This window comes from Camarhynchus parvulus, chromosome 13 (genome assembly GCF_901933205.1).
Source record: "Camarhynchus parvulus chromosome 13, STF_HiC, whole genome shotgun sequence".
Lineage (NCBI taxonomy): Eukaryota > Metazoa > Chordata > Aves > Passeriformes > Thraupidae > Camarhynchus > Camarhynchus parvulus.
Genome location: NC_044583.1, coordinates 3,737,980 through 3,765,717, shown reverse-complemented (window position 1 = coordinate 3,765,717; position 27,738 = coordinate 3,737,980). Strand labels below are relative to the sequence as shown.

Below are 27,738 nucleotides of genomic sequence, written 5' to 3'. Positions count from 1 at the left end.
TACTGCCCACCTTAATTTCTTAGACCTGTGCTGGGGTTTGTTCTCTGCTGTAAGAACAGGATTTTGGGGTCACTGTGTGTGCTTTGCTCTGATGCCCTTTCCTCCTGCAGCTAAGGAAGGATTTGGTTCCCCAATCCATTCATTAGGAGTTAGAGGCAGGAATTTTGCAGACACAGCCAGACAAGGTGGGAGCTGAGTGAGATGAAGTGGCAGCGGGTTCCAGGGGCTGAGGGGCTGCAAAAGCATCATGATGGAAATCTGCCCAGGAGGAAGTTCCAGCAGCTGTGCAGAGCTGAGAGCTGAGTGGGGAAGGGGATGGCAGTGGGAGGCAGCAGTTCCTGTGGGAGTTTTGGCCTTTAAGTTGACTTTTGGGGTGAATCCAGGGGGTAGAAGAAGGGATGTGAGCTCTGGCCAGAGCCCAGTCCTGCAGAATCCCATCAGGCCATCAGAAAGATGTTGCAAATTGGATCCCAATTTGCAGGTGAAATTTCTTTAGATCATTTACTTTCAAAATAAAATAGCATTAACTAGGTATATTAGATGTCCTTGGAGAAGCAGGTTTGTAGATTAGTTGTAAGTGAGCAGTTTTCCTCTGGGCTGTTGCTTTACAGGGAAACACAGTAAGAGAGAGCAAGGCAGAACAAGAAAATAAAAGCAAGGCAACCTTTAGGCCAAGTAGTGAATGGGAAGAAGGGATTTGCTGCAACAGGGATTGGGAGGAGTGAGGAAGATAATGACCTCTGGTTAGGAAGTTACTACTCAACCCAGAATAAACTAAATCATTCAGCCTCAAGATCTGTTTTTGACAGAATAACAATATAAAGTGGATTTTCCAGAGACAGAAAAGATTAAGAGCTTTAAGATGAGGCTTGTTGTCTGTAAATGGAGATAATGGGAGCTGCTAGAAATTTAGCTGACTTTAGTAAACATAACATGACTTTCAATGTCATTTTAGAGGAGAGTAAAGAGCTAAATCCTTTTCTAAGCTAGTATGGTTAAGATTAGAGTAATTCAAGCAAATCTGTGGTAAAGGTTAAAGTGATTTTCCTGTAGAAATATAAATCAGAATTCCACATGCAAGGAGAGAGACTGGCAGTCTGTGTTCCATGTGATTGCTAGTTAAAATCAAGAAATAAGATGTCGTGTTATCAAAACCAGAGGAGTTGAGGAGTTGGTTATCCAAACTGTTTAACACTGCCATACTTCATCCAACTCCTCCTTTTTGCTAAACAATGCAGTGGAATTACCAGAGGACAGAAATGTCAAGTGACTTTATTGTGCTAAGCAGATGATTAACAGTAAATCTTGCAAGGATTTCATTTGAGGTTTTTTAATTCTAAACTATGAGTAAAGCACAGACTTTGTGCTTTAAGGTGACATAGTGCCTTCAGTTTGGTATATTGTCCTTAATTCATGTTCTAAAAGGTTTGGCTTGGCCTTTTGCACATCCAAGATGTCCTCACCCAAGCTGGCTCCCACAGCAGCCTATGGAAATATACTAAAAATTGCTTTTGGCAGTTTTTTATTGACAATAAGTCTTTAAGAAAGTACTGCTTTGTTTAGAGAAGAGTCTCCTACTTCTTCCTGCAAACATAAAATGATAGAAATTTAAAAGAATGGGTGTGGTTTGAAATGTGGCTTTGTCTTCATTTCTTTTTGGAGAGATGATATGAAAAGTTCAAATCCAAGTTTGAGGGCAGGTTAGAAGAGCAGAGTTTTTAAGAGATAGCATCCTCTGAAGTCAAACCTCTCCAGCCTGGTGTGGGTCTGGTGTCCAGCACTGACCTAAGCTGTGGTCAGAGATGGTCACTGCAGCCAACTTGAAGACATCCAAGATGTCCTCACCCAAGTTGGCTCCCACAGCAGCCTATGGAAATATACTAAAAATTGCTTTTGGCAGTTTTTTATTGACAATAAGTTTTCAAGAAAAGCAGAGATTTTAAGATGTAGCATCTCTGAAGTCAAACCTTTCCAGCCTGGTGCTGGTCTGGTGTCCAGCACTGACCTAAGCCACGGCCAGCGATGGTCACTGCAGCCAACCTGAAGTCCAAGGGTGGTGCCGCACGGTCCTGGCGTGGGTTTGGTCCTTTTGTGCCTCTGTGTTCACAGCTGCCACGGTGCAAGAGAAACAGCTAGGCTGGGATTCCCCTCCCCCATGACAGGGCAGGGTATCAGAGCTGAGAAAAGAGGAAGGAAGCTCGGAGAGGCAGCAGATCTCACAGAGCCCTCGCCGCCGCCTGCTCGTCCCGGGGCCGCGGCGCTTCCGGGGCCTGCCTGGTCACCCCTGAGCTCTGCACTCCCAGACAGGGCTCTCGGGGTGCCCACCCCTGGGATTCACTGCCATGGCAAGGTGGCACAGGACAGAGAAGGGTGGCGTGGGTAAGTAGCTCGGGGAGCTGCCATTTGAGCATTGCCTTGGTGTCTTCCGAGCAGGATGTGGGCAGGTGTTTCTCTGCTGTGATGGGTCCCCTTCAATAGCAGGGAGTAACTGAAAGGATCAAATTTGTACAAAGTTTTGATCTGTCAAACAGAATGAAGTACGCTAGAGTCAGCTTTCCACTTTGACAGCAATGCAGCTTTTCCCACCTTGATGTGTTAGAAGCGGACTGAATAATTAATGTGCTGTGTAATGTGCAGTGGCCAGAAGTTACGGGGAACAAATGTAGGGGAAGGGGAATCCTACAGCAGCTTCTGCAAAATTGTCATTTATAGTCAGTGCTACAGAAAAAATCTGTGTCTGAGCTGGTAAGTTGTACTTTTTGGAAGGAAAGTAATCTTAAAATGAATTATGTTAATTTGTATGAAGGATGGAATTGCTGCTTTTAAAAAGCCTTAAACAAGTAGGAATCAAAGCTAAAGCACTTGAAAGATGCATGTTACTACTTAGTTATTAACCTTCTAAATGCTTCTAAAAGAATTTTTTTTATTTTAAGCAGGCCATAATTTTTTGTGATATGCATTAAAAACCCAACCGGCTTCATGAAATAAAATGTAACAAGAAATTAACAAGAAGAAAATAACATGGTGTTCAATGTCCATGTTCAGCAGTAGCAGAACTGCAACATGGAAGTAGCCTGTTCGGTGGCAGTTTACATTACAGAATAAAAGGTGTCAATTTTCTGTTTCAATTTTACAAATAGTAGAAAGCATATAATTTTTGCACTTGTAGTAGTCTCTGTGGTATTTGAAAGGTACAGCGAACCTCACACAGTAAAAAACCACCTTGTGAAATACAATCTTTCTAAAACTAATGGCAGTCCAGCAATGTTTGTTTTCATGTCCAAAACAGTACAATTTACTCTAGAGTGGGTCGCTGGGAAGAACTGACACTGCAGCCCTGCTGCTATTTCCTTTCGCCTCTGTAGCTGCCCTGCTGCTCTCACTGTAGCAGAGTTGGGTGTAAGAGACAATCTGGGCACCTGCAGTGTGGTGAGAATGCTGCCCCTTGCTGGCCCCAAGTCCATGTCCTGGGCTAAAGAAAGATTTCCATTAAACGCCTTCTAAGGCTCTAAATTTGTATGTAAACATCACAGTTGTAGTGGTGTCTGTGGTTTGGTGTGTCACAAGCCAAAATAGACTACAATCAAATGGACTTCCCAACAATATTAGAATAGCAATGGAAATGGGCATACATGTGGTTTATGGTAGGTTTTCTTCAGTAAGAGGGTTCTGTCTGTTTTTGCACAATTGCTAGAATTTAATAGATGAGTACAAATTCAACAACCTTTAGCTTATACCCAGAAGTTCTTTTTCTTAGCCAAACTGCTGGCTCACAGTTTATTTTGCTCTATTTTGGAAACCAAATATATTTCATTATATATGTTGGTGAGAAAAAATGGGAGACTCTTGCACTCAGAATAATTCAACCAATCAAACAAACCCAAACAAGCACACACCACCATCACTGGCTCTCCTGTTCCAGAACTTAAATAAATGTATATTCTTAGATATTGTCAGGAAAATAGTGTGGTTGCCAAATTTCAAGTAAATGAAACTCATGGAATAGTGAGACCTGAACAAGGTCACAAATGAAGAAGGTTTTGAATTTACAGTCTGTTGTAAGCATGCCTCCTGTGTCTGAGGGAAATAAGAAAAATGGGCAAGCTGAGTCTTCTGAGTCATAAATTCTGTGAAAGTTGATGAGCTTTTTGGAATAATTCACACTAGAAGCTTTTTGAACATATAGGGTGATTTTGTCTTCTGTGTTTTTGAAAATCTTTGTGTTTACGTCTCTGATTACAAACCTCACGTTGAATTTTCAAGTCTCTTTTTTAGAAGTGTGCCTGATGTCTTCAGTTTCTGCTGATGAGCAGAGTTTCATTTTGAGAATATTGGGCCCATCACGCTCTGGATGAGCAGAGCACAGTGCAGGGTGGATCTGGAAGATCTCACCATCCCTTGGTCATGGTAAATTGCAGCCTCTTGTGCCCACTTTTGTGCTTTACTTAACTAAAAATGGAGTAGTCCAGGTAGCAGATACTCAGCTTTGTACTAGGAAAATACAATCCTGATTTTACACATGAAACCTGCCCTTAGTCTTGCAGCATTCCCAGCATAAATTTGTGTTATTCCTATGGACAGGACAGGATGGAATAGTCATGGCAGGCTGGTGGCTTTGGGTGGCAGTTTCCTGATGGAAAGTCTTTGCCATCTGCTCCGACTTTGACCAAAGTTACAAACTGGTGAAACGTTGGCATTCTGAACTCAAGAATCAGATTTACTCCTGTTCTGCTGAATCTGAAAATTAATGTTTGTCTTTTTGAAGCAAAATTATGGTAAAGAGTGGGTGACTTCTTTGAAGGTGTACAAAAGCACCTGCTCAGCCTGAGTACACAGGCTGAGACTGGCTTGTCTGATTTCATCTGCTGAAATCCTCTGAAAATTATTCTACATCTCTGAAATCTAAATAGATTGAGGTTTAAGGGAGCAGAGCTTTGTTCAGGGCAGGTTTCCTCCATTAAATGCACTCTCTGAACCCAACAAACTGTTCCAGCTCCTTAGGAAACAGCAAAATCTGGGTAAATAATATTTTTATCCATGGTCCTTCATGAAAAGGAAAAATCAGAGCTAAATGCCTTGTTCTTCATGAAGAGTTCTAAGAAAAAATGGCTGTGCTACAATTTTATCTGAGAAGGTAGAGTCAGAGACAATATCTTTTTATGACTAGTTTGGTATGTTAGAGTTTCCTGGTTCTTGTAATCCATCCTGGTTTTATCATGTTTAAGAAGGAAAATGAGTAGCTCAGGTCAGCTAAAACCTCCATCTGGCCCCATGGGTGAGCAGGGAAGGAAATCTGTATTCAGTTGTTTTCTCTCATTACCTGAGAACAGCAGAATTACCCTTTGAGCATGATTTGCAGTAAATTAATCAGCTTCTAACCCTCCCAGAGGTTTAGGACAAGTTTCTGACCTGTTTTAGAGCTGTGGCCATGTTCTGGATATTCCGGCACACTTACTCTGTGAGATTTTAGGGGAACATCCTTAACATGGAATACTGGAACACGTTTTTTCCAGGTTTCTTAGCAGAAGTCAAGAAATCCTATTGGAATTGTATAATATTTTCACCTGGGGTTTATCTGTCTCCTTGCTGAATAATTTCACCTTGTTCTCATGGGAGGAAAATGGTAACTGAACACTAAGAACTGTTCTTTTATGGGTACTTGACTACTCATAAAAGTGAAGCTGCGTACTTAAAAAATAAAACAGGGTTCTTGCTGAGCCTATTAATTTGCAATTGTTTGAATGTGCAGAACACATCATGAGTTACTGCATCAGAATCATACCAAATTGTCCCTCTGTTGTGGTAAAGTGAAATCAGGAGCCGGCTCTGCAATACCTTCGAAATTTTTTGTTTTCAAATTCTGTGTAAGAGTGGAAAAGTAGCCAAGGAAAACAACTTGTAACATGGCTTGTGACACAAAGGTGAGACTCAAAATGAAACAATGTAATGCTTGTATTTTTTATTAGGGTCAGGACAGGGACTGCGCATGGTGATAAATGGCTTCAGTGTTGCAGGTTGTGGGATTTTCCTCACCATTCCCATCTTGCAGTAGTTTACAGGTTAATCATGTAAATGGCAAAAATATGGGGTTTTAACTCTGAGTAAATGTAGTTTCTTGAGAAAGGGGTTCTGTTACCTGAGATATTGTGACTCTTCTAGAGTATTTTGTGTGTGAAAACTCCCTAACAAGCTCCACAGTATGAGGGAGTTTTGTTTTGGTTTTTTTCCTGCTGGCCATTTTCTAATTTGAGGAGGACATGTAATTTAAATTAGGGCAGGTTAACTGTTTTCTGTCTCCGCAGCCATGTGTACAGGAGTGCACTCACATATTTATCTGGTGAGGAGAATGAGTATCAGACCCAGCAGCTCTGGCTGCAGTAGATGAGGAGGAGTTCAGTGGAAACAGAAGGATTTCCCTCAGTTTTTCCTGCTGGGATGGACACTGGTAGATGTCTTTGCCCAAGATCTGGGTGTGAGGCTGACACAAAACCCCCAGAAGTGCTGAGGGGGTTTGCAGCACGTTGTGTTTGGCTGGGCAGGAAAGGATCCTCTGGGAACTTCTCATGGACACGATGGGAAATGCTCCCACCCCAAGGGACAATTCAAAGCCACCTGGGCTGGAACAGGGCTCACTTTGGAAGGCTGGTTGTGTCAGCACTCTGAGCTGGCATTTCCCCTGCTCTCTGAGGAATATTGGTGTTGTGGTGTGCTGGCCTTCAGCTCTGCTTCCCAGGGAGCTGAGAATCCCAGGGGTTTGCACTGGGCTGTTTATTGACTGAATTTTGTGTGTGTGCCATCAAATCACCACAGAGGTTATGGTGAGCTCTGGAGTGATTTTCCTTCTTTGTTCATTCAGGGGAAAACCTTCCAGCTGTTTTCAGTGAGCTGTAAAGTCCCTGTTTAGGAACACTGCTGTAAAATTGGAGTTTCTGGGCATTCTCTGCCATCCTGGGGGAATCCTGCAGCACCTGTGCAGATCCACTGCTGCTGGGGACACCTCAGCCTGGGGCTGGGGAGGGCAGCTGCCACCCAAATCTCTCTCTCTGATCTTATTGCCATGACTTCAGCAGCTCCTGAGGTCACTAATTGCTGTTGGGATTTGGATTGAATGCTGGGTCACTTCTGTGCCTGGAGGACGCTGACTCATTTTGTATTTATGGTTGGGATGCAGGGTGCCAGGGAGAGGAGTAGTAGGAGAGGTCTTCAGAGTGATTTGAAAGGGCTTTTATTTCTACTCACTGAAGAGTTTATTTTTCAAAAAGACAACAACTCATTGTGAATATCCCACCAAAAAAACTTGAATTCCTCATGGGGTTTTCATATACAGTTTTTGAAGAGAATAATGAGTGAAATGTGTTCGTGCACACAACAACCCTGAGGATCTTGTCAGAGGGGGGAGGAAAGGGAGCCCTGCTTTTGGCTGGTGAGCTCTGAGGTGACACTCACAAATAGTTTGTAAGGGAAATTACATCATTTACACCTGACAGAAAACATAATAACTGGATAGAACAGTCAAACTTTTCTTCACAGTTAACAACTGAAAGAAAAGCAGGTGTGATGATCAAGCTGTTTGGTGCTGTAGATAAGATGGATGTAGCTGCTGCTGTTGGGTTATTTGTTACATTTTTTTGCAAAGTGGTTTGGGATGTGGTTTATCATAAATTGTGTAGCTAGGTCTATAGCCCAAAACTTTGTAAGGGATTTTTTAAACTCATCCTACCAAACAATCCAAGTTCTGCAGTAAAATATCTCTTGTTAAGTTTCCACTTACTCATTTAGAAATCTCTAAGCTGATACAGCCACTTCCTTTGCCAGCTTGTTACTGCACCTTTCAATACATTCAGGGCTATTAATGAAGCCTTAAGAGAGCAAAACTGAAATGCAGTGTAAATAAATGACTCAGTCATTTGCATCTGTATTTTGAGACAGCTACAACTAAGTAGAGCAGTGCATATTTTGAAATCTAAAATATTTACTGGCCAACAGCAATCTTGATCTCCATGGACTTTTCAGGAAGATAGGACAAGAGCTTGGGAATGCCCCCACATCCCCCCACCTGCCAAACACTCCAGGGAAATGTATCTTGAAGTGTCATAACAGCTTTGCAGGGTTGTTTGCCACTCTCCATTTCTGGAAAACAGACCAGTCAGAATAGAATTATGCGTGTACTACACCACATAAACTCAATTTTGTGTTGGGCTAAGGCAGCTCTGAGGAACTGTTTTCAACATGCTTTTGAATAAATGGCTGAATCTGAGCAGCAGAGTCTCACTTCAAATTTATAGTTCTTTTATTTCTCCCCATATGTTGAATGATTCAAGCCTTGCTCTCCTCTCTCAGGAGGAGCTGCTGAGAACTTCTTTATGTCAAAAAAACCCAAGAATTTATTCTTGTTTCAGTAAGCCTCCTCAATCTGAAATTCCTTCTAATTTCTGTTCCAGAAAGATAACAAAATTATGGCAAAAGAAACAAGACACATAATTTATGGAATACTTGTAAAGTGAAGAGGATGAATCTATTCAGCTCTACACTCCCACTTCAGGCATTTCCCTGGAAAGCAACTTATTTTGAGACTTTAATAATTTAAGTAAAATAAGTAAAGTGTTTAAATGAAATGTATCATTATACATGTTGGACTAGCAAAGATGAATATCCTGCTTTAGAAACCTGGAGAGGAGAGCAAAAGGAATGCAGGAAGATGCTGAAGGAAAACTCTGAGCTTTCCCTTATCCAAAATCCTTCAGGCTTGGCTGCTGGGTATGGCTGGCTGGGGGCACTGTTGGGCTCTGCTGCCCAACACCTTTCCTGTCCACCTGGGCTCACCTTCAGCAGCTGTTCCCACCTGCACACCTAAATTGGGCTTTCAGATGTTTGTATTTCAGTCAGTTTCCCCCTGTGACTGCAGCTTCAATCATCTCTCCTGCTGAAATGCTGTTGTAGGATTTTTTTACCGAGCCTGTTAAGAAAAAAGCTTACAGAGGCATGGTTACCATAGGAGCCCACATCCTGTAGCCCTGGAACACAACTGGTGAAGAGCTCATTTTCTTGAGTTGTCTCTGAAATGCTGGTGCTTCTTAACCACATGTAGATAAGTTTCTGATTAGAACATTTTCAAAATCCACTGCTCCTGTGTTCTTTTCAGAGTCATACAGAGAATACAGAAAATTATGAACCTTGGTTCTGTTTCCATACAAAACACAATTTCATGTTAAATTAAAGCATCTAAACCCAGGAAAGAATTCAGTAAATTCAGTTTTCACAGGCATCTCTGTGACCTTTCATTCCAGTGTAGCAATAAATTTCTATAAACTGTGTGCTTAAATCCTTGGGCCAGTAGATAAACAATTCCCCAGCACTGTGCCTGTGTATTTATCAAAGACCTGCATCTAAACAGGGCTCCTAAATCCTGTGCAGAGCAGTGCTGATCAATAGCTGGTGTCCCTGTTCTTGCTGAGTTTTCTGGGGGGTTCTTTTGTTTGGTTTTTGCTTTCAGCACTGGCCCCTTTCATCACCTTTCCATTCTCATGAGAAAAGAGATTATTTAATGCTGACAAATGGAGCTTCTTGATAGAATTATAGTTCTGTTTGTCTAGCCTGGTGTATTGATCCCAGTGTCCAAACCTTAATAACCACGTGTGGATTTCAGTTTCACTGTGCTGTGTGGCTATATTGAAAAATATTATTTTCATCCTTTAATTTTCCAGCTATATACAATTTCAAAGGTACAGGGGTACTACAGCTATCTCTACAGATTGGTGATGTGGTGCATATCCTGGAGTCCTGTGAAGGTAAGTCACATTTTCCATCTCTTTGTGAATAACAATCCTTTCACCTCACAGCAGTTCCCTGTATTCTATTACATCAGTAGCTTTCTAATGCCCTTTTTTTTGTGGTGGTGTTGTATTTTGAGGAAGAACCTAATCTTTTCTGAAGAGCCAAAATTAGACATATTACAGCAGATGTGGTTTTTTGGGATGCCTTTACCAAATGAGGAAGTCATCAAGGTGAATGTAGAGTTTGTGAAGTTTCTCCCAGCTTGTGATACACCTCAGGGGAGTTGCATTAAATTTGATTTAAGATTTAAAGGAGTACACTTTTAGCCTCTAAACTAAATATTTATTGCTAGGAGATATTGAGCACCCTCATCATCCTGTTGTATAATGAGGAAACACAGTTAAAGAAATCTGAGTGTCAGCATGACAGAAACAGTTCTGAAAGCCATCCAAAATATTGAACATGTTAAACAGCAGAATTCCATGATGGACAAGTACAAGTTGTGCATGATGGACAGTCAGTATCTTCCAATCCCACTGATTCTCTGTAAGTCTCACAGAGCTGCTGAGGTTCCATTAGTAAATGGGAACCTCATAATTAAAGCAAGGAGAGTGGAGTTGTTATTACTAACTCAGCAGTCGGGTATCTGCAAATGGCACTGCAAGAGTGATTTGCTATTTGACCACATCAAGAGTTTTTTAAAAAATTACAAATTGCTTAAAGCTTTGAAAAATATATTATAAAATTATCTTCTACAACCCTCTTCTGTTGATAGAATGTGTGTCTTACTGACTGCAGTTATGTTAGAGAGAGGCCAATGGCTGCATGGCACAGTGGCAGAGCCAGCTCAGTGCTGAGACTCCTGGTGTGCTGTGAGCACAAGGCTGCAAAGATTTTGGGGCTGTTTGAACCCAGCCTGTTCCACCCCAAAGAGCTCTAGGTTGTTTTGTCCAGAAACAACAAGGGATTTGAGGGAGGAGCACCTGAAAAACCATGTTTACAAAGTACTGGAGCACAAACCCATAATTGTTTCTCTTCTGTTTGTATGATTAATTCAACATCTTTAAGCGTCAGTGAAAATATTGGTATCACTCAGAAGTCAACAGAGTCACAATAATTTGTGTCCTCTCCTAAAAAAAGTAATTCTTCAAGCCTCCATTCTAAACATTTTGGCCAAGAACAAAACACACACACAAACCAGGAACCTCCTCATCCCTGTGTTGTGTGTTAGTTGCAGAAATAGCATTTCAGGCTTTGGGTTCCTGGGGTCCATTTGTTGTCAGCCAGCCTAGTGAGTGGAGTGCTGAAGTTATGGGATTATTTTTTATCTAAAAGTCTTTTCTGAACCCCCTGCCCTTGATATGCTCTGTCATGCCTTGCTTTATGAAATATGTTTGTCAATGAAGAAGAGGAATCCTTCTCAATGTGTGAGTGAAGTTCATTTCTTATCAGATATCTGTAAAATATGCTGCCTGCTGCAGCTGGCGAGTAACCAACAGTGACAGGATTCTTCCTGTGCTCCTTTTATGTCCTGTTTAGTTGGTTTTGCATGCACAAAATTTATGCACAGAACACATATGTGCTCTCACAGCAAATGGGATGAAACCAATTTTACACACTTGGTTGTAAATTGAGTCTATGTGCAAATAATTCATTTTTAGCAGTAAGATGGAATTTTATTGTTGATAAAACACTGAGGGAAAATAATCCCACTGCAGAGCAACCTAAAAAATCTGTCCTGAGTCTTTATTTGAGGTCAGCAATCATCCTGGGACTTTTAGCATTGCCTTTCTGACTGAGCTGTTTGGCATTTGGGATTTATTTTTATTCTTTTATGCTTTGCTTGCATGGCTGCAATACCTGTGAGAGAAAGGTGATAGCAAAGAGATCATATCTGCTCATGAAATTACAATTAGAAAACGTCTGCTTTTGGTCACAAATTCTTTCTGTGGATGAAAAATGAAAAAATTCAACGCAGTTAAGCGTTGTTGCTGTGCAGGTGATTCTTCATGATGGGGTGTGTGCACAGTGGGTGTGGCCTCTGATCTTATTTAGTAAGGCTGAACTCTGCTTTTTGTGGGTCTTTTTTTGTAGTTTATTGAGACTGAACTGTGGAATAGATGGAAGAAAGTCTGAATGAATTTTTAACTTGCCCCTGCTGCAGTTCTGCCCTCCTGCCTTTCAGAAGGGTTTTCTCGTTGCCAGTGCAGCACAAGCCAAATAATGGCCCTGAGGTTTCTTGACATTCCAATTTACACCAAGAAGCTGCTTATTACAATTGTGTCCAAAAGCCATAGCTTCTCATGGCACAAAAATGACTTAACCTGATCACATTGAAGGAAATTGGATCTGTAACAACCATGTGCTGCACTGGATTAATACTGGGCCTGGAACAGTAAGAGCTTCATGGGCTCCCCAGGACCACGGGGGTGATGGCTAATGTAGATATTTAAGGGTGTGCACAAATCACTTTGCAAAACAAATATCTGATTCTACCTTTTTAATGTGAGCATGGGGTGTTAAGTTCTGTGTACAATTATCTGTACTTACTGTGCAAGGCTTGAAAGCAGACAATGCAATCATATTTGATAATATGCAAGTCATGTTTAATATAATCCCTGCTACTCTCTTGAAACTCTGTATGTTTGAAGTAACTATTAATTTTTACAAATACCATGCTAAGTATTTTTTATGTGAAATAAACCCCATGACTTTATTGTGTGCTTTGTAATGCATGGGTTTTTTGTCATACCAAGTGATTTTTCTTCCTTTTAGATTGGTACAGGGGTTACCTAGTGAGGTACAAAGGAGCAGAGGTAAGATCACGTTGTCCTTTCCTGTGAGACTGCTCTGAAGGGGGCAGCCCATGACGTGGGTTTTTGAAATTTCTGCCTAGATAGTCCTGATCTCTCTGTGCTGATCTCTCAAGTCAGCTCTTTGCACTCTTTCCTTTCAAGATGAGTAAAATGCTCAGCATTCGTCCTGGACCATGTTAGTAAATAGAAGCAAGGGCTGGGAAAAGCAGATCGATGAAGAAGAAATGACTGTGCCTTCAGGTTAACAACTGTTGAAGCCACCATTTCAATTGAATTTTGACTCAATTTCCTGCTAGATGTGCTTGTTTCTGTACTTTTTCCAAGGATTCTTTAGGTCACAAACAATATAAACAACTCGTATGAGGATTAAGCTCTTAAATATCTCTAAGGTACAAAAATCATAACAGTTTTTTAAAGTAAGTATTCTTAGACCTGAAAATGGAAAGCCACAGAGAAAAAGTTTTTACCCTGGGTATGATGACTCTTGAGCTAAGTAGCAAGAAAATTACTTCTAGTTTCAACTGCACTTTTCTAGAATAACAGCATTTTTGTTTGTAACTTCTTCTTGGTATAAGATTTTCTAGGAGCAGCAATGCAAATGTATTAGAACACTGCACCTGTGTTTTAATTACTTTGACACTTCTTTTGACTGAAAATGTTATTATCATTTATTCTACATAACATAGATTAAAATTTAGCCTAAAAAGAGAAAATATTTACCAGAACTAACCACTTTATTTTAACTAATTCTTAATTAGTTCCTAATATTGCTAAAGGGCTTCAAGATCATCATGCATAACATGCTTTAAGAAGTATTATTAATTTCATGTACTAAGATATCAGTAAAATTACCATTACTGGGACCTTCTTCTTTTGCTTTGCTTCTTCATGGACTTTTTTGAACTTCAATCTTAATGAAAGTGGAAGTGATAAGACAATCGTGTTTTGATTAAGATCCAGTGCTTAAAAGAAAATGGTTATAAAAGCTGCAATCTGATTCAGAGAAAGGCTTTGTGAAGTAGCACACATGATATTGGATTATTGTGGTACTTGAAGTACCACATGTGAGTTATTGAATAGAGAATCCAGGAAGGATCTAGTGAATTACCAAAATGAGATTTTCCAGTCCAGGGGAGGATTCTCATGGACAGAGTGAATGTCAAACTTTCCTTTAGGATGACTTGAGATATTTCAGCTTTTGTAGAACAAGGACAGTCACATTAGAACTTCTGGTCTGGTGCCCATTTGTCTTCTACAGATGTCAGTTAAAATAGATATAAGATGATGCACAGACACAATGTTTCTTTACTGAATTTAAATTGTATTTAATTAAATTGTATTTAATTGAACTGTTTTCTGGGGTGGAAAATGGTGTTACTTAGGAAGAAAGATGCCTATGCACTCTACATTTGAAGAGAAATTAAAAACTTCAATTATTTGTCTGTCAAATAGAAATGCATCCATCTGAACAGAAAGCTAAATAACCAGGAGTTAGTTTGGGTATTACAGTTTGTCATTACAGTTTATGTTCACAGCCATGGTTGTTACCTAAATGTTTTTGGAGAATAAGTGTGGATTTATAATTTTTTGCTCCTTCATCAGGGAATATTTCCTAAATCCTTCATCCACATCAAGGAAGCTGCTGCTGAAAAGAAAAGGTATTGAATTTATCTGGTTTATTACATTATTGAGCTTGTCTGCTAAAGAATGAGTTTTAAGGCATTTCTGTACCTCACCCAGAGTGAGTATAAGATACACCCATGAAATCAGACACTATTTTGCTCTTTCCTTCTCTTTCCTAGACATACAGAAAATGTCATACCTGCTGAGATTCCCTTAGTCCAAGAAGTTACCACTACTCTCTGGGAATGGGGAAGCATCTGGAAGCAGCTCTATGTGGTAGGATACTTTACATGCTGTTTGTTACCTCTAAGTCCTATTAATGCACCCTGGGGCCTTGTTCAAATTGGTGTCTCTTCCTACATTCAGGTCAGGGTCTGGGTGGATTTAAGAAATTGTTTTCTCACCACTAAGATTTTCTTCAGTGGCTTTATATGCCTAGTGACTTTAAATCCAGCCTTGGGCTGGATCATGCTGAAGATCTCTCCCAGCCTGGATGGTTCTGTGGTTCTGTAAATGGAAAGCTGACATCGCTGGGGGGTGGTGTAACTTCATGCCTATTTGTATCCTGTGCATGGTAAATCCTTCATAACTTTGATTTGTAGCATTGAAAAGTTTCCAGATACGAGAATAAAAGATAATTGGGATGATTTTGAAAAAGATTTATGGTGCTCATGGACTGCTGGAACAGAAGTTGTTCAAGGGTTACTGGGTGCAAATAGCCATTAACAATTGGCAATTTCAATAATTGTGCTGACTATTCCAGGATCCCAGCCACTTGAATTCTTCTTTATCTCTACTGGGGCAAAGAGATCTTGAATGTGCTGTAGTTTTCTGAAAAATGCCACTTTTTAGTCTTCTTGATTAAGTCAGCTATGAAAACCCTGCTTTATTTTCAGTGAATGACACTAGAACTGCTTTAGTCACTTCTGTTTATTCTCTCATTTATCTCTTAAATGCATTAATAACACACTCAAGTGTTGTTGTTCCCATCAGTATCTCATGCAGAAGTTAATAGTTTTTGTAATGTTTTCTCTTGATGTGAATTTGTTAAAGAATTTTAAAACTACACGATTAAATAAAACAAATAATGCAATTCCCGATCCCAATACAAAATTTCATGTTATTTCTTTGTGATCATGTGGGATATTCTGTCCTTAAGAATTTGTGGGATGAGACATCATTATTTTGCCTACTTCTTGTTCCTGCTGTCTTTTAGCACTAAATATGACATGTAACCTTTAATGGTCAAGCCCAGTGTTTCACTTCAACTCAAAGCCTGAAACTCACTGATGGTTTTTTCTCTCTCAGACAAACAAGAAAGCCAGGTTCCAGCAGGTGCAGTCCATGATGTGTGACTTGATGGAGTGGCGGTCACAGCTTCTGTCTGGGACTTTGCCAAAAGATGAGCTCAAAGAACTCAAGCAGAAAGTCACATCTAAAATTGACTATGGTAACAAGTAAGTGGATTCTGGAAAGCATTATTTAGTTTAAAGCACAGCACCTAAGAGGTGATGATGAAGTTTTCATGTTTACTGCTTGGAATTCAAAAGTGTGGTTTATATAGAATCTTCCTTTTCAGGCTTCTCCCTGTAACTCCTGTGCTGATAGTGGATACCATGATGAGGCTTTTCATAGCAAAATGCTTTTTGAAAATATTGATTTGTTTCTTCATTATAAATACATGAACCTATGAATTGGGAAGATTTGAGGTTAGATAACCAGCCTCTTTGTACATGTATCAACAGCATACTTGGGGTCCAAAACTTGTCCATCTGTCACAACCATGGCCTATGTGCAGCAAGTGACCCTCAAAAGTGGTACTGGCAAACTGCACTAAGTGTGCAAATAAACACATCCACACCCAATTCACCAGGGAATTTCCAGGCAGAACTCTGGTTCTGGTAATAGAAGTGAAACTGCCAGGGACAGAATAGTTATTTGACAAAGTGTCTTGTCTGCTCCTCGCTAATAAAAAGTCACTGCAACACAACATGCTTTTTAGCAAAACTTTTGGGGTTGTGTGAGGTTAATGGTGTCCCACCATCTGATGAGGTGTGAGGAGAGAGAGCTTGTTAAGGAAATCTTCACAGTACTGTTTTTACAGGCATTGGAATCTGCTTACAAACTGTGATTTGCTGTTTTAAGTGACTGTGGTTGTTGTGGCCTGAAGGCCTCTGTGCATCTGAAAGTCTACAATTACCTGTGGCTGCACATAAAAATGACCACAAGGTGTTATGAAATTCTTAACTTGTTCACTGTGACTTGGATGCAAATTGGTTATAAATTGTATTCATTCGGAGCACACTATGAAATACACATATCCTACTGCGCTGTGTGGAGCTGAATGCTCACTCAAAACCAGAATCCACTTTGAAGTTCTCCAATCAAAGAAGCCCAGCTGTGATTAAGACAACATTAAAATTCATTTGCTTTCAGATTTCTGTTTTGTCAGTCTTACATTCTTTCTGTATTATGAGACAGTAAAGTGCTTCCTTTGGAAGAGTAAGGGTGAAGGGGATGTTTAAAATTATTTGGATTGCAAGCTGGAAGGTGTTGTAAGCTCCCAAAAGTGTGGCATTGAGTTGTGTGCTGTGAAGGAAGCTTGCCGAACTGTGGAGAAGGAGTAAAGGGGAAATGACAACGAGGGTTGAGGGGAAAAAGAGGGAAATTGTGGGAGAGGGAAAAAGAATGGCAGGAAAAAAGGCATGACTTGTATGAGAGCAGGGCAGAGGAGAGCAGAGTTAAGTATTGGGACAGAAAGGCTGAGGGAGCAACATAAAAGCAGAAGTTAACAGGAAGATCCTAAACATCTTGATTACAAACATTGAGTGTTAAAAGCTAAGAGCAATGAAGACTGCTAGAAATCATTGAACAGGGTGGGTCTATTTTATGTGAGAGGCATTTCAATGCTTTGGTGACAATTCTAAAAATTCCTAAATATTGGGCAGCAGCTTAAATCATGGGGTATAGTTAAATTTTTCTTCATTAAATATTGTGGCATTTATTTAAATTGTAGAACTTTAAAGATTTAAATGTCTCCTAGTTTGTTACATTTCTAAGCTTTCTTTATTTGGAAGGAAATAACCCTACCATTATGCCTCTTGTATTTTCACAGAGTACTTGAGCTTGATCTGATAGTTAGAGATGAGGATGGAAATATCTTGGATCCAGATAAAACCAGTGTTATCAGCCTGTTTCATGCACATGAAGAAGCAACTAATAAAATCACTGAGAGAATTAAGGAGGAAATGGTAGGAATGGCTGGCTAAACATGATGCTTCCTTTGCTAAAATCCAAACAAAAACTCTTCTAAGGGTTGAAGGATGGAACCATAAAATTTGGTGGAAACTTTTTCCTCTGACTTAAGAGTAGATCCACAGTCTTGCGTTATAAATATGGCTAAGCCTCAAATTGAATTGCGTTTGTGCTGTGGGCTGGGCTCAAATCTCGTGTCTAAAGCTGGTTCTAAATCCATTCTTGAACTTCTTTATTGAAATATGTCTCCACTCCATCCCTGGACTGCTCAATAGTCTGAATTGCACAGGGAATAGTCACACACTTAGAGCTCAGGCTGCAAAGCAGCACTGACCACAACTTGTTTTCACAAGCTCTTGTGACTACACTGGTTGTTTGCTAAGTGTTGCTGCTTGCTGTTTAGTCTGATGGAGCTGAAGAATTTAAGCTCACTGAAGAGGAACTGGGGTGAATTCAGCATAATCTTCTGTACACCAGAAGTTCATGTGCCAAAGCAAAGCTGACAAGTGCATGAATTAAATCTTTTTAAATGCAAAGCAGGTGACTACACTTCCTTGACCTTTTGCAATATTAAACCTCTGCAAGGATTTGTAAGCCTCTTTGGTTCCTTTCTCCATTTATGAGAAAGTGAACTGTAAAAAAGCAAGTAAATCACTAAAGAGAAGATAGTTGTTTTGTCATGACACTTCAATAACACCCATGACAAATCACTGGAAAGCACCTTGTAATTAACTGACAATATAAGGAAAATGAAACTTGGGAGTCTGTGATAGACTGTGGTGACTTATTTTTAAAATAGAGACAAACAATGGGTTTAGAAGTGTTAAGAAGCTTCTTCTTGATGGTTAAGATGGGAGGTAAGAAGAATTCAGGAGCCTATTTTTGAGTCAGTGAACCTGCTCAGCTGTGAACTGATCTCAGCATGTTATTTGTCTCCTCTTCAAAGACAGTGACTTCCTTTTGCTACAGCTCTAGCACACTGCAACCCCTCTGTGATGTGGATCATAGGCCTTCTGCTACAGCCTACTGTGTTCAAAAATAAATTCCTTCAGGCTTGTAGGCTTGTATCTGTGCTGACATCCTAATACTTGCTCTTTTCTTTAAGAGTGGGGGGAATATTTCCCCCTTTACATCATTGCCTACTGGCTGAAAAACTGGCCTAAGACATGGGAGTCACAGAATAGCTCAAGATGGAAGAGAATTATGATAATTACTGAGTCCAACCCTCTGGTTTCCTTTTCAATTTTAACTATTACATATACCTAATGTAAAGCTGCTTGTAGTATAGCAGCATTTTAATTCCTGGGTTATTATTAACTGATTTTCCTCTTCCTGATTAGTCAAAGGACCAGCCAGATTATGCATCTTACTCCCGGATGTCTTCATCCCCCACCCACAGCCTGTATGTGTTTGTGAGGAATTTTGTCTGCAGAATGGGAGAGGATGCAGAGCTCTTTATGTCCCTATATGACCCCCAGAAGTCAACAATTATAAGGTAAAGCTTCCTCCTCTGACTGCAGAAGAGTAGCAAATGGAACTGGCCAAAATAAACTAAAATGATTGCCAATATGCTGTAATAATATAATAATGAAAAGAATATATAAATAAAAGAAATGAAACCAAAAGCGAAGCATGGAGAGATCTCATTGCTGTCTGCTACTAAAGAATTCTAAGTTTCCAAATATTTTTCATAGTTCATTCCTGGAATGAACATTTCACAAGTTTGGAAAAGCCTGAGCCCATTTCAAGTTTTAGAGATTGTTCTAGATGGGCAATATTGTGGTGTTTGGAGTAGAGTGCTGGAGGGGGAGGAGTGGAAAAAGAATTAAATTTACAAATTTCTGGGTAGATTAAGATTCTGTTGAGTATTCCCATCAAACAGACTATGACAATGGTAACGTTGCCTCAAAAAAAAGGTGTCCATTTGTGTTATGTTCAAGTTACTCTTTTAAAACTTACTGTTGGTACTTGCATAGTGTTTTTCTTGTCTTTTTAGTCTGGTCTTAGATTTGAATCATCACCACAGACTGTCTGTTATGCAACTTTTGTACTGTGTAAAGGGAGAATTTTTAAATCCCTTGACAGCGAGATATTTATCTTCCAAACAGTGAGAACTACTTGGTGAGATGGGGGAGTCGCGGCTTTCCAAAGGAAATTGATATGCTCAACAATCTTAAAGTGGTGTTCACAGTGAGTGTTTTCCAGTTTGCTTCCCTTTGTATTTGCAAATGAAATTCTCTTCTCTGTGGTCACTGTCAGATCTCATAAAGAGTGATCAAGATGACTAAGGAATCAGAGGTAATCCCACAAACAGAGCAAGGTGACAAGTCACTAAGTTCTTCAGGGAAGTGACAATGCTTCAGTGGCCTCTTTCAGATCACTTTGCTGCTTCATGAATTTCTTGATGGCTTGATTTATTTAGTTTTATCTGCTGTATCTCTTGATTGTTATTACTCTCTCTATCTTACCTTATATTTTTTCAAACTTTAAACTGTCAATTTTTTCATCCTTTTGATGTTCTCAGATTTTTTCATTTGTTGAGTTTTTGGGGGTTTGTTTGGTTTGGGGGTCTTTTGTTTATTTTTTTCTTTTTTTCTAGTGATTGCTGAGATTCAGTTTATTGCTGCAGGTCCTGTTTCAATTTCACAACTTGCTTTTTACCCAAGTAACACCATGGTTCTTTTTTGTTTGTATCTTAGGATCTTGGAAATAAAGACCTTAGCAGAGACAAAATTTATTTAGTTTGCCAGATAGTGCGAGTGGGCAGGATGGACCTGAGGGACAGTAACTCCAAGAAATACACACAAGGGCTCCGGCGGCCCTTCGGCGTGGCAGGTACTGCTGTCTCCTGTGCCATGGCTGAACCAGGATATCAGTGATTTTTGCAGCCCTGGACTATTAAAATCTCTACCAAGGCATGTCAGAAAACCCATCAGCTCTATCAATTGTTTCTGTACTTTTTGAAGTCTGTAAAGACTGCACATATGTTTTAGTTTTAGTTCAAGTCCGAAATCCACTTTTGAATTTCATTTCCTAATTATTCACAGAGTGCCAAGCTGTGGGAGTGAAAGCAGAGGAGCAATTTAATGACAGATTCCCTTGCAGATGAAATAAAGTCAGTGCCTATGTCCCCAAAGCTCTGATATTTGTATTCCCAAGTTAGACTGAATTCTCCCTCTCTCTCCACGGCAGCATATTTGTAGTGTGGACTCTGCAAAATGCTCTGCCCCACAAACCCAGCCCTGCTGCTGAAAAATCCACATTTACCTTGAGGCACAATGTTCATAGATAAGAGAAACTTCTGAAATGCTCTTCTATGTTCTGATGAATTTTCTTTTATTCTTCTAGTCATGGATATTACAGATATCATAAAAGGAAAATCTGAAAGTGATGAAGAGAAGCAGCATTTCATTCCCTTTCATCCGTAAGAGTGTCATAGATATCTTTTTTATATGCGAAAGAAAATATTTATCTATCTCTGTTCCTGTAACAATCTGTGAAACAGTTAAAGAATAAGAAAGTTTTCCTTTAACAATTTTATGTTGTAATACTGTTAATTATTTAGGTATGAGTTTAAATGGCATTTAAGGCTTGCAGAGGTACCACAGCACATTAAATTAAAGAATAATTCCATGAATGTGCTCCTTCAGACAACTGGTACCATGTCTGATTTCACAAACCCAAGTCAAATAGTTACAAGTGAGATTTACAAGCAAGGATATCTACTATTTTATGAGCTTGGTTCTGTTTAGAACTTGGGAAAAATCTAAAAACTAAAAACTGTTTCCGTCAAAAAGTAATAGAATTATCATATACTATCTTCAGAAGAAATGCCAGAGCAGCTGCCTAAAAATGTGATGCTCACAGATCAAATTCAGAGATACCAGTGGAAATACTGGAAATAACTTTGTGCCCTACATAGCACTGCTCCTATGTACTATGGAGGGTAAATTTAATTCTGAAAGACTCAGGTATGACACACTGGTTTATTTTTTCACTTGTTTCTAATTTGAGAATTTGTTTCTAAATTCAAAAGTAGCTGATAAAAATTCCAAGTTCATTTATCTGGCTGTTTGGCAGGAAGAGTGGACTGAGCTGGAGTGGCACATTGGTGAGTGCACTCACATTGTCCCTGTCACAAAACACCATTCTTGGTGGCTGGCTGAATCTTTCTCACTTAAGTGTACACACAACTGAATGTGAGTGGGCTGCAGCTTGAGTGAGAGATAATAAAAATACCCAATATATCACAATCAGGCAATACTGCAAAGACTGAGGCTGTTAGTCTCTTATGTTCTAAATGGTGTCTGATATATTTAGCACTCAATTCCTGAGCAGACATTGCTGTTTCTCTTGCAGGGTAGTGGCAGAGAATGACTTTTTGCACAGTCTCCTAAGCAAAATCACTGCATCAAAAGGAGACAGTGGTGGACAAGGTAATGTACATTTTCATTATTTTCTTTTAAGTAACCCAGTATTTTTGTGAAACTTCATTTTTTGTGGAGCTGTAGTACCACCATGGAGGTGGGTCAGCTTTGAAGCTGGAATCGAGGAACCATTCGTTTATTAAAGAATCTTAGAGGTTATTTAAATTAGTGATGACAGTGTGGCATTATAGAGTTTTAACTTTCATCTGCAGGAAGTGGGAAAGCAAATTCTTATCCGTGTTTTGGTGGGTAAAAGAGGCAATCATCTGAAGACAGATTTTTCTTTTTTTTCGTACCAAAAATGTAATTTTTTTTTCTTTTTTTGTGCTTCACAGGTCTGTGGGTAACAGTGAAAATGCTGGTTGGAGACGTGATTCAGACTAGAAAGGATTACCCACACCTTGTAGACAGAAACACGGTTGTTGCTCGAAAGCTGGGATTCCCTGAAATAATCATGCCAGGTAGGAGGTGCTTTGTTCTCTGATAGGAAGGGATTTCTTCTCATTCCCTATGTTAATAAACATCAGCTGCTTTTTAACAGCTGCTTTTTAAATCAGCTGCTGTCTTACTGATTTCTGTAATGGCTAACTCAGAGGATCTTTATATTTCACTCGTGGTAAGTTTTGTTCCCATATTATTATTTCACTATTATATAAAATAGTGAACTCCTTGGAAAGTCGTTTCTAATACTTAAACAGGAAAAATAAAATCCAGACCGTAAGGGATAAACCTATCTCCTTGTACATAACTTGTAGGTTATGGTGGATGTCACTTGAATTTTAAATGAACCTTGTTTGTATTGAAAGTTATTGCTGTCCTTTAATAATAACAAACAAAACAATGTGAAATATCTTGATTTCATCTGTATGTATGACAAGATATTTTCCAGTCAAAATCAGTGCGCAAATTTTCCAATCAAAATCACTGTCTGCTGGGCTCCTTTTTAAAAAACAAACTACAAAAACCTCCCTCGTCCCAACTCGAGTAAAATCTTGATCCTTTTAAAAGTTGTATGAATTCATTCAGAGGAGAGAATTAAAATATGAAGCTCCCTCCAGAGAGAGCTGGATATTTGGGGGAAATTCCTGATGGGAATTATAAGGTAAAGCTTCTTCCTCCTCTGACTGCAGAAGAGTAGCAAATGGAACTGGCCAAAATGAAATAAAATGATTGCCAATATGCTGTAATAATATAATAATGAAAAGAATATGTAAATAAAATAAATGAAACCAAAAGCAAAGCAAACCGTGGACAGATCTTGTTGCTGTCTGCTACTAAAGAATTCTAAGTTTCCAAATATTTTCATAATTCCTGGATTGAACATTTCAGAAGTTTGGAAAAGCCTGAGCCCATTTCAAATTTTAGAGATTGTTCTAGATGGGCAATGTTGTGGTTTAGTTTCAAAGTTTGCCTCCTCACCAGCAGGTGTCGGGGCAGGACGAGAATTGCATCGAGTCACGCCGCGCTCCCATTTGCTTCTCCTCACATCCTAGTTTTGCCTTAGCAAAGATAAAGAACTGAAAATTTAAGTTCAGATGCAAAATAATAAATTTTTATCTGTTTCACAGCTAACAGTGAGGTACACCTGTGCAGTTCACCCGATCCTATGCTCTCATAGCATTTTAATTGCTTTTTAACCTTTCAATTTCTCTTTTAGGAGATATAAGAAATGACATATATATTACATTGCTGTATGGAGATTTTGATAAATACAACAAAACAAGTCAGAGAAATGTGGAAGTGATAATGTGTGTCTGTGATGAAGAAGGAAAAGTGTTGCCTGTAAGTTTTCCTTTTTTTCTGCAATAAGGGCCATAGAAACATGAGCTGAATTTTTGATGTAAGGCTTAACTTACACATTTAATAAAACACCACTATTCAAAAACTCAATTTCCTTGTGTCATCCTGTGACATCTTGTGACAAATAAGCTTTATGATTTTAAAAAAATTAAAATCTATTAAAGCCCTATAAAAGTCTTGCATAAAAATGTAACAAGGAATAACATTGAATGACCTATTTTAGCTGTGCCAAGGAACAAGTGCTGATTCTGACAATTACTGCGTTCTTACTCTAGGGTTTTTCTTGAGGAAATTCTCAGAGGAATGCAATTTGCACACTGAAATGTTAGAAGTACCATTTCTGCTACATAACAAATGCTTGATTTGTGCCAGGAAGTCTGTGTCACTGCCACTGAATTAAGTACATGGCAAAGAATGAAATTAATGACAACAATTACATATGCAACATAAATATTTACAGTGTCTTTTTGCTTGTCTGTTCCCATTTTGAAGATCCTTTGTCTTTTCCTTAGGGTTTATCACCAGTTTGGTATTCAGGGGGATTTTTGACCTGTCATTTTCTGAGTTTATAGTGTTGGGATCACGAGGGTGAAATCATAAAGACATTCTTGAGATGAAATAAAGATTAAATAGGACACTGTGGTTCATGACTTCTTTATGAACTGCAACTAACTTCTTAAAATGTAAGCTGAAAGCTTGAGTAAAAAAATTTTAATCCCACATAGTGTTTAAGGTCCACACAACGAAGTGGAGCCCTGATTACAAAACACTGCCTGTACCTATGACAGCACCTGACCATGACTTGCATGCACAGAAGTTAACTCTATTCTGTATTCTGTCTAATCACATATAAACAAAAATATTCCTTAGCGAAATAAACCTATTACCACGCATTAAATCCTGCACTCCAATATTATGTATGTTCAGTTCTGCAGATACAGAATTTCTGCAAATCTTAGGAGAAAGTGAATTTGTCTCATTGTCTTTGAGATGAAATGTCATGAAAGATGAAAATGCTTTCTGTGGGTAATATGCCTTAATGGATATATTTAAGCAACAATTTTGAGGAGGTAATTGAAATACTGTTGAATGCAAGAAATAGCAAAAGTGACTGGTTTTTCCTTTTAGCCTGTAAAGATACCCCAAACCAACAGACTTTCAAACCTGTGAATTTATATCAATATTTCTCATAACAGGAATATGTTTACTACACAGGAAACTGGTTGGTTCTGTTCAGGTATCAAACTAGCTCCAGTTGCAGAGCTAGCCCTTGATTTACTGTTACAAGGAACAGGACTTTTGCTCCAAGTGAATGTCATGGAGGTGACAAACAAGTAGGTGCATAAACCTTGAAAAATCTCTGCTCAGGCAGATGACACATAGCTCTCTGCTGTTAAAACCCTCTTACCAGACCATACAGATCATCTTCAGGTACCAGCATCACACCCTTCTGCTCACAGGCGATCCTGGTGTTTGAAGCAGACTTTTAAGGTTCACTGGATTTTCAGCAGGATTATTGTACCTTTGCAGCTGTTAGTGCAGCCTGGATTGGCTTAGTTGAACCTTAGCCTTCAGTAGAGAATTTAAGAAGTTTGCTTCCTTCAGGGACTTTGGTTTCATGCCTGGCAGGTATCAGGATCTTGGTGCCTCCCTGCCCAGCAGTAACTTTTACTCTGCATGTACAGCCCAGCTGCAGTCAGCCAGAACAGACAGATGCAGGCCAAGTCTTCACAGACTCACTAAGGAAAACCACAAGTTTTGAAGCTGATCAAATCTTTCACTTGGCTCTGTCCTAGTTCAGATGGTTGTTAAAGAATGGGAAATTCTAATTGTTTATTTTTGGTGCCTCTACAACATCCAGTTTAGAAGTCACCTCTGGTGTGTGGCCTAGAGCTTCTCAGACTGGGCCAGAAGAAAGTATTTAAAAATAAATGGAGAAATAAACAGAATAATGGAGCGAGATTTTAAATTTTTTCCTTTTGTATTTCTTCTACTAATTGAGATGTTGGTTATTCAAATTCATCAGATGGAGAAATCAAGTCAATTTTATGTTCTTCACACATCTCCTAGAGCCGTCTGTGTGTGACCCCTGTAAAATGCAATTACACTGGCTGTAACCCGTAGATTATGGTCAATGTTTACTTCCATTGTGTTCAGAGGCTTGGAAAATGCAGTGTCTTCATGTTAGTGCTTCCCCTCTGTTGGTGCTGTCATTATTATTTAACTTTGGATGATGCCATACCCAAATCAAACCCACCGTGAGGGGAGCGCAGCCCGTGAGGGGAGGCCGCATCCCAGGGCCGGGAACTCCCAGCTCGGGGTTCTGAGAAGAGGTCCTCTGGGGACTTTTTGGTTTTGCTCAAGTTAATTTATCCAAAACTGCTCCAAAATGTACCCAGACGAATGAGGCACTAAGCAGTGTTTGTTCCCTCCTTTTGTAAGAACGCCGTGTGCCTGGGAGCAGGGGACAAACCCGTGAGCGAGTACAGATCCGTTGTTTACTACCAGGTCAAGCAGCCACGATGGATGGAGACACTGAAGGTATGGTGTGGAAACTTCTCACTTTATTTTTTCATTTCTTAATGCCTCACACAGAAAAGTTGCACAGCATCAGCTTCCTCCAAAAACCATCTTGTGCCTGACTACAGCTGAAGCATGAAGCCTTAGTCATACATCAGTTATTAGAGATACATGATCACTGAGGCTTGAAATTTGGCCTAGAAAGTGGTGTGTAGGTTTTGTTCAGCAAAACAAATGCTGATAACCTTACGTCCTAACAGGGCTTATCAAAAATGAAATATTGCATTTGTTCTATTTTGGTGAAACAATGGAGATGGGGAGCTTCAATTAAAAAACAAGACCAAACCAAAACCCAAATGAAAACACCAACCCCTCTTCTGATTTCAAAAAGAAAAAACTGTCTTGCTTCTCTTTAGAGACACACTAGTAATTACCTAATCAAGCTTCAATGTCCATGATTGGAATATGCCCAGAAGCCGCCAGAAACAGTTCTTATAAACTGTGACAGGCTTGCATGCTGTTTTAAAGACAAAATAGCCATGTATGACAAGCTTGCAATTATTACCTTAAGGTGTGTTACCTGTGGTGGTAAAGGACAGGGAGGGAATGGAAGTATGATTTCAAACAGAAGCTTATTTATTGTTTTGAAAACATTGACCCATTCTGTTTACTGCTTATTGTACTAGTTCATTTTAAAAATTATTCCATAATTAAATTCCATAATTAAATCTTAATTATCCCATAATTAAATCAGGATCACTAACAGCAGATCCTGTTGAAAAGCACCATTAATATTAAGGCATTGTTCAGTAAGATTTGTGAAGTCGTGATTGCACACAAAGGTGTTCAAGTCCTTAAATTTTTAGAACTATGAACTTGATAATATGAAAAATTGTGCTTTTCCTTACACAGCTGGCCTTTTTTGTTGCATGTTTGACCTAAAGTATGTTGCTTTAAGAATAAAGCCCTTGCAAAGTCCTGCGATTCTCTTCAAGGCTTTACATTAAGTTTAATCACTAAAAAATCATCAATTTATTTTGCTGGGATTTTCATACTGTTTAATAAATTGATTGTCAATTTCTGTATCTGAAATGTGGGAGTTGCATTACACAGAGGTGTTTGATTTTCTGTGGTTAAAAGGGTGAGCAGTAGGACTGCACTGTGATTGTTTTCTAGCACCTGTGTGCATTAACTCTGGGTTCTGTGCTTCATTTCTTTGCTGGTGCCAGACTTTGAGCAAAGTCTAGCAGATCATTTTTTACCAGCCCTCACTTCACTTCTGTGATCAGGCTCAACATTTTGAAATGGCCTGTGAAAGGCACTATGGACACAGAAGAAGTGGGGCTTATTTATTCTAAAATGAGGGCTCATTTACATATGAAACCACCCCCCATAAATCTCCTCACTGTTTTCTGATTTTACCAAAGGTAGCAGTCCCCATTGAGGACATGCAGAGGATCCATCTGCGCTTCATGTTCAAGCACAGGTCGACTCAGGAGTGTAAGTAGGGAAATCTTACTTTA

The 27,738-nt window shown here is 39.4% G+C and overlaps 1 protein-coding gene across 1 annotated transcript in view; it reads left to right on the top strand.

Annotated features, from left to right (window-relative positions):
• Positions 1-2,234: 2,234 nt before the first annotated feature.
• DOCK2 (dedicator of cytokinesis 2) overlaps positions 2,235-27,738 on the top strand; it is a 160,305-nt gene continuing 134,801 nt past the window's right edge. The window contains exons 1-16 of the mRNA XM_030957232.1: positions 2,235-2,379; positions 9,705-9,788; positions 12,550-12,590; positions 14,193-14,248; positions 14,393-14,489; positions 15,522-15,670; positions 17,329-17,464; positions 18,809-18,963; positions 19,577-19,658; positions 20,168-20,303; positions 20,817-20,892; positions 21,828-21,904; positions 22,231-22,356; positions 23,553-23,677; positions 26,138-26,236; positions 27,643-27,715. Coding sequence (XP_030813092.1) covers positions 2,343-2,379; positions 9,705-9,788; positions 12,550-12,590; positions 14,193-14,248; positions 14,393-14,489; positions 15,522-15,670; positions 17,329-17,464; positions 18,809-18,963; positions 19,577-19,658; positions 20,168-20,303; positions 20,817-20,892; positions 21,828-21,904; positions 22,231-22,356; positions 23,553-23,677; positions 26,138-26,236; positions 27,643-27,715 — 1,549 coding nt within the window. The 5' untranslated portion in view covers positions 2,235-2,342. The remainder of the gene's footprint in view (positions 2,380-9,704; positions 9,789-12,549; positions 12,591-14,192; positions 14,249-14,392; positions 14,490-15,521; positions 15,671-17,328; positions 17,465-18,808; positions 18,964-19,576; positions 19,659-20,167; positions 20,304-20,816; positions 20,893-21,827; positions 21,905-22,230; positions 22,357-23,552; positions 23,678-26,137; positions 26,237-27,642; positions 27,716-27,738) is intronic.